Here is a 12883-nt window from a genome sequence, read left to right as displayed (position 1 = left end):
GAGACATGGTAAAATTGGATACAATTAAGAATGAATAACTCATTTTATCTCATCATAGCATGTCTGGTGTTTTTGTAGTCCTTCCAAGCTGGACGTGCTGGAAAGCTGCCTCCTGGAGGCCACAGGTACTTGGAGAAGCCGCTGGCCCAGGACCAGCGGAGCCTTCTCCCCAGCTACCTCCTCGGGTCATTTACCACATCTCTCTAGGCCTCCGTTCAATTATTTCTGAATCGACGGATAAATTCCTTGGTCCCTGAGACTCTTTCTGAAGGTGATTCTATGAGCCTTTCCCCTATAAGAAATACTGCTCTTGAATTTTAAAACACTTTTTGTTTTGGGTTTTTTTTTTTAATGACTTTAAATTTTGCTGGAAAATATTCCTTGGAAAGTATATAAAGCCTGTTAGATGGTTTTAAGATTCTTTTTTATTTTTTAATCCCAGAGCATGATGCACATGTAAAACGTTCGAATTCCCAGGGTACCAAGGCCTCAGGCACGGGCGCTGGAACCTCCGTGGGTTCAGCCAAGCCTCACAGAGAGGAACAGGAGAAAGGGCGGCTTGGCAGCTGCTGGGGTAAACAGGCCTGCAGGAAAATGAACTATGAGCCAGCCAGTTTCTCTTTTTCTTGCTTAGGAAACTTGTGCCCACAGGGAAGGGCTGTGGAGCCTCTGCAAGAGCGATGGCCCAGTGCGGAGGGGGTGTCTCCTGCCTCCCCACCTGCTGGACCGAGTCCTCCCGGGCCGGCAGTGTCTGCGAAGCGCTCGGCCCCCTCCCCCTCCCTCGCCTCCTCGCCTAGTCCCGCTGCCGTCCTAGCAAGTGATGTTGTCGGAGCAGGCGCGGGCCGCGGAGCAGGCAGCGCCCGCGCTCCGCTCGGCCGCGGGCCGACTCATCGCAGTCGCAGCCGCTGTGGGCTGGAGGGTGGGCGGCGGAGCGGCGGCTTCGGCTACGGTCTCCAAGGGCCGGGTGTCGGCCACGCCGCGGGGTCCTCCTCGCCCCCCGCCCGGGGCTGCGCTCGGGCGCCCGGGCCGCAGGGGCCGCGGGAGGCGGGCCGGGGGCGCGGCGGGGAGACGGCGCGGCGGAGGCCCGCGGGAGGCATCTCTGCGCTCGGACCGTGGCCGGCGTGATGTCCACCAAGGTCAGGAAGTGCAAGGAGCAGGCGAGGGTGACCTTCCCCGCACCCGAGGAAGAGGAGGAGGAGGGCGAGGACGTGGACGCCGAGCCGCAGCGCCGCCCGCGGGGCTGGAGGGGCGTCAACGGGGGGCTGGAGCCGCGCTCGGCGCCCTGGCCGCGGGAACCGCTCGGCCACCGCCCGCCGCCCTGGTCTCCGGGGCCGGACATGTGAGTACCGGCGGCTGCAGCCCGAGAGGGAGGCGCCCCCGCCGCCCCGCGACGTGCCCGGGACCCCAGACCCAATCCTGTCCGATTCTGGGACCGCGCCCTGGGTCTTGTGCGGCGTGGAACCGCCCCGGGAGCGGACGCCGCGCGTGGACACTCCAGCCCTTGGACACTTCCCTCCTACAGCCACGGACATCGCGCGACGGCCCGCGGGCTGGGAACCCCTGGGAGAATGGCCCCGGGGTGCCCGCGCCCCCCGGGGGGGTTCAAGGAAGGCACAGTGCGCCCGCCGCGGGCACGCGCGCTGCCCCGACTCGTGCCCGCGTCCCGGCGCGGAGCTACCCCGGGAACGTGGGTCCCCGCGGCCGCACGGGGCCGTCGGGGCGCGGGGAGGGGCCGTGCGCCACGCGGACGCGGTGGACGGTGCGCCGGGTCGCCTGGGTTGCCGACGGCCCGGTCACAGGGAAGTCCGGGTCCCGAGCCCCAGCGGGTCCCCCGGGAGAGAGCGGCGCGGGAACCGCTTCGCCGGTGACCTGGCTGCAGTCCCCGGGCGGCTCGGGGTCGGCAGCTGTGTCTTTTTTAAGGGAAGGTCGAGGTCGGCGCTCGGGTCTGTCCGAAGCAGCAACTTTGCTGCATTCCCAGACCCGCGAGACGCAGAGAGGATGGGAGAGAGGGCGACTCGTTTCGCAGGGCGCGGGCTCTCGGCTTCTCTAGTCGCGTGCCTGGGGCGGTGTGCGGGCTTTACTGTCTGTTTTAGGGGGGCGCGCACGTCTAGGTGGGACCCTGCGGTCGGACCAGGCTGCCACCTGGGCCCGGGGAGGTGGCTCTGCAGCGCCCCCTGCTGCCGCGCCATCCAGGACGCGGGGGCCGCCCCGGACACACAGACCCTGGGAACAGGCCTCAGAGGCTGGGAGTAGAAGGCGCAGGGCAGGGTCCTGCTGGAACGTGAGCGGCGCGTCCCGTGATTGTGTTCAGTTATTGCTGAAGATCGGCCTGGAGTGGAAGTGGCCCAGCCGATGGGGGGAAGTAAGGGGATCCCCGGGGAATAAAGCACCACCAGCTCACCTCCCTGCCTCCCTGGGGTTTTAAGACATGCTCCATTTTTTTTGTCTTTCGTCGATTAGGTTTTTGGAACGCTGCTCAATTTCTTGATTCTTTAACATTTTTTTTCTTACACCTTAAATTCACACTAAATCGGACACCAGAGCGCTCTTAGCTGAGAAAGTAGGGCGGAGCAGAAATTACTCGCGCTTGGCCTTTTGAAGTTCGAGGGCAATCACACAACGAGGCGAATGATCTAGCGGACTGCCTGGTCCGCGGGGGGCTAACCGGACGCCTTCCTGTCTGTGGGCTGAGCTTGCACAAGGACGTACTGCAGGGTACTGATTTCCTCAAGTGGCTGAGAAGACCCAGTCGTCCTCAGGAGCTAGACGGAAAGCAACATTTCTTCTGGAGGCAGGGCAGCAAGCTCTCCGTGTTTATTTGAGGCCTGTGACTAGGTAAGGTCGGAGACTGGCTGGCTCTCCCTTGCAGACGCAGCTCTTTATTCCATCTGAGTAGAACGGCCAGGTTTCATAGCTCAGGGCGTGAAGCAGCCGCCCTGGTGCAGGGAGTGGGGGCGCGGACGGAGAAGGATGGCCCCGGGGACACCGAGAATGGAGCCCCCTTCCACCGAGAAGATTCCTCAGGGTGCTGTGTTGTTCATTTCACTGCTCCACGCTGCGGGGTTTTATTTGGGAATTTTAAACAGACTGACTTAGCAGGAGGAATGTCATCTGTTACATCACTGACAAGACTTAAAAAAAAATAGAACTCACATCAATCATTGATTCAAGATTTCCTTTATTCTAATTATTTGCTGGCCTCAGACCAAATCCTGGGTCGTTGGCAAGATGACCTCATTTCTGGAAAAAAAAAATCTGGGGGTTGTAATATAGCTGATGAACTCCAAAAAGGTATTTGAAGGCACTCTCATGAGTTTCAATTCAAAGATATTTCTTAAGAATTTGCACGTGCAAAGCACAGCCTAGGCACAGCATGCTGAGAGGTGAGCATGGCATCTTGTCTGCACTCAAGGAATTTAAAGTCTCAGGAGGGGGAGGTGGAAATAAAACTGATCGAGAACACATATGTTAAGTTAGAGTAGGATGAGCACCATAAACACACACACACACACACAAGGATAGAGCTATGAAGTGTCAAGTGCAAAGGAGAGACTGACGATATAAGGTTGTGGAGAAAGCGAGGAAACCTTTGTGGCCCTTACAAGATGGATAGGCCACTAGACAGAGAGAGAATGCGTGATTAGTTCGAGTCCTCTCCCTCCTTCATCCCCCTCGACATGCCAGTCATGTCTAGGGAATATGAGCTGAGTTTGGTTGGAACACAGAGCGTGTGTAGGAAAGCAGAGTGATGTGGCCATATGTGTTGGTTTGGGGCATCAAGGTGCAGGATCTTGTGTTCCAGGAGGAGGTACTAGGGAGTCATTGATTGTTTCAAAGCAACAGAGTGATCAGAGCCACTCTGAGAGCTGGATGGATTGAAGTGGCAGTTGGCAGATGTGAATGAATGGATTAGGGGCCATTGCAGCTATCCAGGCTGAGATTAGGACCTGTAACAGTGCTGTGGGTGGGGCGGATAGAGGCAGTGAGATCAGAAGAGGGAATAGACAAATAGAATCTTTGGGAATTTGCAACTAACTGCCCAGGAGGTGTTTAGAGAGAAAGCCGGGTCTGAGATGACTTGGTGCCTTTTACCCAGATGACTCAGAGATCACCAATGTCATTGTCAGAAAGAGAAGAACAGGAGGAGGGTCTGTTTTTTTCAGATAATCCCGACAGAGATGCCAAACAGAAAGGTGGACATGCAAATTCACAGAGAATTTGAAAGTCTACTACCTGATGGGAATTGTTCCAGAGTCCTGTGAGCACAAGGAATGTGATGGGAAAAATAAAGGAAGCCTTGGTGCCCTTATCGAGGGGAAAATATTTTGTTAGAGGCAGAGAGAGAGAGAGAAAGGACACAGAAAGGGAGGAAGGCACAAGTGGTAGTAAGGCCTGCCTGCCTAGAGAGGAGCTTCAAAAAGAGGGGAGAACTGACCCAAGGTTGTCAAAAAATCGATAAATCAAGAAAGAAACTCAGGGGTCTACTTTTAGTAAGAAGAATCGATCCTCGGAGTAACATCTGTGAAAAAAAATACCCCCCAAACCTTAGGTCTCCATGCTGTTATCTTCCACAGAGAAAGTTTCTAGAAAAGAGCATTCTGTTTTAGTTTTCCTTCCGAGGAAGTGCTTCCATAATAAAAGCAGTAGTTGGTGTTTGCATAATACTTCATGCTGTCATTTATACAAATTAACTGGAATCACACCTCTGTAAAGCAGGTTTTATCATTGTCATCCCTTGGCAAAGGAGAACATTGGTACACAGAGGAGTAAAGTCACTTTCAAAAGGTCACTTGGCAGATTGGTGACAGAGCTTCCGTATGCCATGCAGTGTTACTAAGGACGATGGCCGTGCTGGCCATTGGAGCGCTGGACTCGTCTGCCCTGCATCTCTGCAGCCTGGTCCCCTCTGCCCGGCACCTCCCGTTCCCACACCCCGAGCCCCCGGCATACTCTCCACTTCCCGTTAGGTGGTGTTTTTAGATTCCACGTAAGTGAGGTCATGTACTGTTTCTCTTTTTGTGTCTGGCTTATTTCACTTTGCGGACTGTCTTCCAGGTTTATCTACGTTGTCACAAGTGGCAACATCTCCTTTGTTGAGTTGAATAATATTCCATTGAGATATATATATTCGTTATCACAGTTTCTTTGTCCACGTAGCATTTAATGGTCACTGTTGAGTCAAGTGGTGTAGTTTGATAACGTTTCTTTTTTAATTACTTGTTTTCCTTGGAGCAAAGATTTGTCTGATCTGTTCTTGGTTGCTTCTTTAGCTACATCTTCAGCCTCTGTGTGTATTTCCTGTACACATTCCTTTTAAAACCCTCTGACTTCTTTTGAATGGGATTTTCAATTACTGCTTTCCTTCAGGAAGCTTTTAGAAAAAAATAATTGTCTCTCTATTAGTGCTATTCTGAAATTGCAAGATAACATCCTTGGCATTGGTCTTCTTCAGTATGTGAGCGGGACATTTGATGAATCCTTTCACTGTCTGGGGATCATGCCCTGTGGTTCTGGAATGTTTTCATGTATTATTTCTTTTATTATTTCCTACCCACTATGTCCAGTCTTCTTTCTGGAATCCCTGTTATGGATGCTGGACCTCCTGAACCAACCTCTGTTTTTTTCTCTCTCCTCTTGTTTTCCAGTGCTTATCTTTCTGTTCTTTCTGAAATGTTTCCTCGACTCCATCTCCGGATTCTTCCACTGATTATTTTCCATTTGAGCTATTATATTTTTGCTGTCTAAGAGCTCCTTCTTGTCTTATGACTATTCCTTTTTATAGCATTCTTCCTGATTTCAAAAATCCAATATCTTTTAAAATATTTCTTAGGGGAGGAAGGATTGGGAGGTAATAAGCCTGGAGCTGTTATTCTGGAGATGGGCAGGGCCCCCTGGTCTTGGCTCCGCCCCCCGACCCCGGAGCCTGCACTCCCACAGCTAGAACGTCTCTCCCTATTTCTCCAGCTATTTCACAGCCTGTCTTTTTTTTTCTATTGATTATGCTGTTACAGTTGTTCTATTCCCCCCTTCATTCCCCTCCACCCTACCCCCCCATCCCCACCATTACCCTCCCTTTAGTTTATGACCATGTGTCTCAAGTCTTTAGATTCTATATTTCCCATGCTATTCTTGCCCCCCCCAATCTATTTTCTATCTACTGTCTGTGCTACTTATTTTCTGTACCTTCTCCCCCCATCTCCTCCTCCCACTCCCCTGTTGCTAACCCTCCTTGAGATTTTCATTTCTATGTTTCCACTCCTGATCTAGCTGTCCTTTTAGTTTGCTTTCGTTTTAGGTGTGGTTGTTAATAACTGTGAGTTTGCTGTCCTTTCACTGTTCATGTTTCTTTAACTTCTTTTTCTTAGATAAGTCCCTTTAACATTTCATATAATAAGGGCTTGGTGATGATGAACTCCTTGAATTTGGTCTTATCTGAGAAGCACCTTATCTGTCCTTCCATTCTAAATGAAAGCTTTGCTGGATAGAGCAATCTTGGTTGTAGGTCTTTGGATTTCATGACTTGGAATACCTCTTTCCAGCCCCTTCTTGCCTGTAAGGTCTCTTTTGAGAAATCTGCTGACAGTCTGATGGGGACTCCTTTGTGGGTGACTGTCCCCTTAGCTCTTGCTGCTTCTAGGATTCTCTCCTTCATTTTAATCTTGGCTAATGTAATGATGATGTGCCTTGGTGTGTTCCTTCTTGGGTCCAACTTCTTTGGTACTCTCTGAGCTTCCTGGATTTCCTGGAAGTCTATTTCCTTTGCCAGATTGGGGAAATTCTCCTTTATTATTTGTTCAAATAAGTTTTCCACTGGTGGCTGTGCCTTTCCCCCTTCTGGTACCCCTATAATTCGGATATTGGAGCGTTTAAAGATGTCCTGGAGGTTCCTAAGACTCTCCTCATTTCTTTGAATTCTTGCTTCCTGACTCTTTTCTGTTTGGCCATTATTTGCTTTCTTCTGGTCCACTCCATTGATTTGAGTCCCAGTTTCCTTTTCATTGCTATTGGTGTCCTGTGCAATTCCATTCATTTCAATTAGTTTCACCTTCATATATTTGTCTAATTTGTGGCTATAATCAACCAGTTCTGTGAGGATCCTGATGACCAGTGTTTTAAACTGTGCGTCTGAGAGTTTTGCTATTTCTTCATCGCTTAGATCTATGGGCTCTGGGGCTTTGAAATCTTGCGACATTTTTGGTCTGTTCTGGCCCTTTAAGTGTGAGAAGCAGTGCCTTGGACTCTCACGTCGCTGGGTTGTGACGCTGTATGTGGGGGCGTGGTCAGAGCGGGAAATGGCGGCGCCCTCTACTGCCCCTTGCCGCGGGGACCCGCCTCCCCGGTCCAACCGCCCACTCCCTTGCCTGTCCGGTCGCGCACAAATGTGCGACCACAGTCAACACGCAGCACTGCTCCTCCGCTGTCTCCCCCCGCGGTTGCTCGCCTGGTGGCTCGCTCGGTCACTCACTAGGTCCAACCCTGCGCCTGGATTCCGCGCCTGAGTCCGGCTGACCGAGTCCTCCTGTGCAACCCCTCACCAGCTGCTGGTTTCACCCCTTACCGGTCAGGCCGAAGAATTTGTTGTTAACAGACTTCCGAAAAGTTCAATTTTCCGTGTTCTGGCTGTGTTTTCTGTTGCTAATATTTAGTTGTCTCTAAACTTGGTTGTGTGAGAAGGCACGGCACATCCACCTATGCCTCCATCTTGGCAGAAGTCCCTAGAAGTCACAGCCTGTCTTTCTTATAGGCATGAGATTTGTCATTTGATCATGTCACAGTGGGGTTAGAGATCTGGGGGAAGGGTCTCTACCTACTCATTATACACAGGTTGAGCCAACTCCCCATTTTTGGCTCCTGCCCATCTCTACTTTCTGAAATTTCTTTGGCCTTCAATTCCTGGGCCATCTCTGATGCAGCGTAGGGTGGATCAGCTTCTTATCACAGGCTCTGTCGCTGGACCTCCCTTCTCTCCGCTAAGTGTCATTCCCCAGTCTCTGCCCAAGTCCTTTCCGTCTACCCTCACGGACTGTGGGTGAGGTTACAGATGTCTTTGGGTTTCAGGAAGATGAAATCTATGTTGCTGTTCTTTGTTCTCCCTGTTGTTTAGTGATGCGGACTCTGGCCAGTGGTGTTTGCGGTGTTGTGGATGCGATGAACAAATTCACACGGACTACAGAAGTCCTGTGGAGAAAAAAGGACAGCACAGCCACTCTGAGTGAGAGAGAGCCCCAACCCTTGCCTGCTTTTATTGCCTTCTAATAGCATACATCAAAGAAGATTTTCATTCATTATGCTCAGGTTTGCTTTAGGTGAATACTTTTTACAGAATACAAAGGAAAGGATGTTACTGATTACTTTTCATAGATTAACAAAGGGAAAATGTTGCCAATGCAAAACAACAATAAGAGTGATTGATCTGGTTACACTCCATCCTTGGGAGAATTAGCACAGGCTTCAGGAAGTTACTTTAAAAATATGCAGTAAACATTTGCAACTTCAATTCAGGGCGAGGGAGTTTTAGCAGAAGCAGCCTAGGTATAGTGCAAGCCTGGTTCCCCATGGGAAAACCTGTCCGTGGGTTTGGCTCCTGTGTGCTGACTTGAGCCTGTTGGTTTTCCGATAGGGCTGGGCTACATTTGCCACACCAAGCTGATCCGTTCCCTGTGGTTTAGGGCAGTAATTTTGGAGAGGAGATGGGGTAGGAAGGGCCTTTTTATTCCATTATCTTGAAACCAGGCACCCCTACGATGTGTTCATGGCATTCACTTAGGGCCTCAGGAAGACAGTGTTAGAAAATGAACCGAAGTCACAGAGGGAAGAGTATTCCGAATCGTGAGCATTCTTACTAGGCAAGTGGAGTAGAGTGACCTGTGTGGTGTGGACTGAGGGTTGTCTGAGGTCCCGCCTCAAATCACCTGTGTCCCACCCGAACAGGACCGGCTCCCCTTCAGGAGCATTGCCCAAGCGACAGTGAATGGCCACTGGGCAGCCTTCCTTTTCAGCACGCCCTCCGCACTGCACGGCAGCAGCCTGGCCTGGGCAGTGTGGACGCGGATGGCCTGGGCCCCGGTAGGAGGCCTGGGCCCCCGTAGGAGGCCTGGGGGTGTGAGCCGTGGGGTGGCCGACTCACACTGGTGCATGAGGGGATCAGCAGTGACTTTGTGAGGATAATTAGGATTTCATAGCATCTTGTCTTTAATGCAGCATCTAGGTCAGGGATCTTCATCTACAATGATCTCGTCCAAAAGAATTCCCCTTTTTTACTTTGTACTATTCAAATACTAGGTGGCAATATGGGTTTGGTTCTAGATCTTCTTAAACAAAAATATCCCCAAGAGTGTGACCTGTCAAGGAAAGAGTGTGACCATGGTAATATTCCTTTGCATTTCTAAATATATTTTTTCAAGTAGGACTGATTCTCTGTTGGATGTGGATTCTCTGTGGAAAAGTAGGTCGCAGGGTGATGAGACGGGTGCAAGCATCTCAGACCCCAGACTTCTGACCTTGGAGACTGGTAGAAAACCAGGTCCCTTTGCTTCTAATAACATCAGCTGTGTGTGTGTATAAAATCGATACCAATATATATATATATATATATTAGTGTATAACATCAGCAGCATGTATATATTTGACACTAATATGTTCAAATAGAGCTTCTTCTGGGTATGAAGAAGTTTTTTATTGTGTTTTTTGAGTGCCATCAGCCGCGTACCAGAAGCCAGACACGCAGAGTGTGGGGCGCCAGTCTCTGCTCTCAAGGGTGCGGAGTGTGCTCCAGGAGACGAGTGGGAGAGCAGTCGATGGCCAGAGCAGGCTCCGGGGAGTCCCTCGCCAGGGGCCTTTCTGGGACACGGAAACCTCCAAGTTCCAGAAGGCATCTGCTCCACTACGTTCTTGCGTACCTGTGTCTAAGAAATATTACCAGATGCCATGCTGGCAATGGTTAGGGTGGACTTTCAGAAGGAACACACTGGGAAGTGGCTTCTTGCCTCTGTGGTTTCAGCTGCTGAGGGACCCGGCACAGCCTTAGTGAGCCCACTGACGGGGGTGGGGGGACGGTGGAGAGAGGGGCCCAGAGCCCCCCTCCTTGAATACACACAGCCCCTCTGGCTAGTCGCGAGGACATCTGCCAGATTCGCGTGTCTACTAGATGAAGCTAAATGCTGTGTGAAGAGTTGTGACGTAACACAGGCAACACAGCCTCTCAGGATGTTCTTGGCTGCGGAGACCTGACTCTCTCTAGAGATGCTGGCGTCTCTATGTTTTAGTTTTTTTGTAGCATCTTTAGGGATGAAAGCAGCACTTTCCTGCTTCTCCAGAGTGCTGTGCCTGGCCAGTGGGGTTGGTCCTGTGACATTGTTGTCACTCAGCTGATCGTGGTGTCGAGATGCAGCCTCAGGGTCGGAGCTGTGGGGCATGGCCCTGCGGGAACATGTGTCCCGTCCACCAGACTCCGGTCACACTGATGGGGTGCTGTCCTCGAGCCTTGCACGCTGCATACTTAGGGGCTCTAGAGCCACAGCGTGGCTCCCAGCCCACAAACACACACATTAACAGATGGCCCCAGTGTGTGTTTTGATGATGTGACCGAGACCCTTCATCAGCTGCCCTTTCCTCCAACCAGGCACACTGGCAGCTAAGATGCCTGAGTAGAGGCAGGTGTCCCCAGGGGCAGCTGCCTGCTTGCCAGGGGGACAGTGGGGTCTATCTTTGACTTTTTTTCTAGGATTTTCATGTCCTCTGTCAGTGCCTGCTGCTGCCCATGGTCATTACCACTTCCGATCAGCACTGTCCCAGCACCGTCCCCAGCCTGGTGGTCACTGGCTGACACTCTGCCCCTCCCCTGTGCTTTGCTCACCACTTGTCTTTCTCGGCTTCTTCTGCCCTTCACACGTTGACAGACGGGACCCTCGCCAGTCAGCACACTTTCTTCAGTGTGAGGAACGGATTAGTCCAAATCCTTCGCGTGTGATTCTTGTTGCCTTGGCGCGTGTGGGTGGTGGCATCGCTTGGCCTGCGTTCTTGCTGGGTGGATGGAGCAGTTGGTTAAGTCTTCACCTTTCAATAAAGGACTTCAGGTGACTTCTCTGATAATGTCAGTCATTGCTGAGAGCTACAGAGTTGGCGATTCGGTCCAGAGAGCCACTGAAACTGTTTTCGACAGAACCGAAACATTCCAACATGTAAACTAAACATGGACTTTAATAGTTTGATCTGCACACTGGTGCTCATTTTTCTTGCTCCCCAGACGCAGCGTGGTGAGGTGGAGAGAGCCTGGCACAGAACCTCAGAGTCCTGTCTCCGGCTCTCTGCCCTTCAGCGACCTTGAAGCAGTTACTGTTCTACCAAGTCTCTGCATCCGGGGAGCTGGGGTCAGTTCACAGCATTTTTGAACATCTGCTGCATGGTGTCAGGCTCTGTCGAGGTGACCGAAGTATGAAACAAAGTAGGAAGCATGAAGCATTTATCTTCAGTTGACCTTAGGGGACATGAGTATCCAAGGAGACAATAAACAAGGAGATGAAATAAAGTTAAGTGCACAGATTCAGGGCAGACCAGCGGTGTTACAAAGTGTGGGCTGGAGTGGCCAGGAGGGGTTCCAGCAAGGGTCAGAAGGGCTCAGTGCTGCAGAATGAGCAGAATCTTGCAGGTGTTCTAGTGGTTACCTGTGAAACCTTACCCCTAGCTGATGGACCTGTAAGGCAGGCTGGACGGTGGAAGGTAGGGTTTCAGCCGGAGAAGGGCGGAAGCAAAAGCACGCCCCCAGGTGGGAACAAAAGGCAGGTGGAGCAGGTCGAGAAAGCAGACAACTTGCAGGAGCAGCCACGCGGTGCTCTTCTAACTCACCTGCAACAACAGGCCTTCCTCCCGAGCCCCCCGCCTGCTGACCGGGAGAGACAAAACTGAACCAAGGTCCAATCCGTGGTTCAAGTTAGTTTGTAAAATTTTGTTTCGTGTTTTGCTTGCTCAAAAGACACTTACTCTCATTCAACAAATGAATTAAGCAATCGATAAAATAAGCAAAAGGCTGGCCCTGCATTCCCCAGCCTGGCCAGCTAGGGCAATGAGTCTGTGCCTTTAGCCTGTGTCTAAGGGGCCTGTGCTGGCTGATTGCCACCCCCACCCCTCCGTCCCCAAAAGAGGTCGGAGTCTGTTTATGGTCCACGTGTCCGCCCTGGTTCGGGGCACTCCAGAGAGTTGCTACAAGGCCGATTTCACTGACCTCGGGTGGACAGTATAAAGCACATTTTCTTTTTCAAGAAATTCTCTCTCTTAGATGGAATCACTCAGACTCGCGGAAAGCTGGCCTTCCCCGTGTTCTCCTCTGTAGCATCTGGGCTTGGGGGAGGGGGTCCTCTGTGTCCCCTGGAGAGGGAAGTGTGTACGTGGTGTCCTCTGGCTCTTCCGGTCTCTGGGCGATGTTTGCTGTCTACTCGGGTGCTGTCTGTTAGCGGAAGTGACTTGACCTGGGCCGACCTGCCTTTGTTAGAACCCGGCTGGGCTCCCACGGGCAGCGGAGCGGGACCCCCGCAGCATGTAGCCTGTGTCCCGCTCAGAGCGCGGCGGCCGTCCTAGTCTTGGTGTGGGCTCCCTGGCTGTCACTGGAAGGGTCCACACTGTGTGGAGCTGCCGGTGGCCCGAGAGCCCCCACTGTTCTGTTACTTGGCCAGACTGGGCCGGCCCAGACGTGCAAATGAAACGTGCAGGGCAAGACCGCCGCCTTCGGTGGCTCCTCAGCCCATCGGACCCATGTGCTGACTTCTCCCCTCCCTCTTGCTTGGTCTTGTCCTCCTGCCACAGCACCGGCGGTGCAGCTGCCGTGGGGGAGGGGTCTCGTCTTCTGTGACAAGGGCACCACGGGACCAGGCTCCTTCAGAGCCAGTTA

General features: G+C 52.1%; 1 protein-coding gene across 4 annotated transcripts in view; it reads left to right on the top strand.

The window, feature by feature from the left end:
- Nucleotides 1–822: 822 nt before the first annotated feature.
- The window catches only part of TRPC3 (transient receptor potential cation channel subfamily C member 3), a 52556-nt gene continuing 40495 nt past the window's right edge, over nt 823–12883 (top strand). For 2 of the 4 annotated variants that reach the window (XM_037129912.2, XM_037129911.2), the window contains exon 1: nt 825–1339. In XM_037129912.2, the coding sequence (XP_036985807.2) occupies nt 1125–1339 (215 nt within the window). In that variant the 5' untranslated portion in view covers nt 825–1124. Of the gene's footprint in view, nt 1340–2320; nt 2836–12883 lie in introns of those variants that run through there. The other 2 variants (XM_053658601.1, XM_037129913.2) reach the window with 2 other exon arrangements.

The sequence above is a fragment of the Artibeus jamaicensis genome, unplaced genomic scaffold (genome assembly GCF_021234435.1).
Source record: "Artibeus jamaicensis isolate MK-2021 breed Jamaican fruit bat unplaced genomic scaffold, CSHL_Jam_final scaffold_537, whole genome shotgun sequence".
Taxonomy (NCBI): Eukaryota; Metazoa; Chordata; class Mammalia; order Chiroptera; family Phyllostomidae; genus Artibeus; species Artibeus jamaicensis.
The sequence above is the reverse complement of the archived record's forward strand: the minus strand, read 5'-3'. Positions and strand labels throughout refer to the sequence as shown.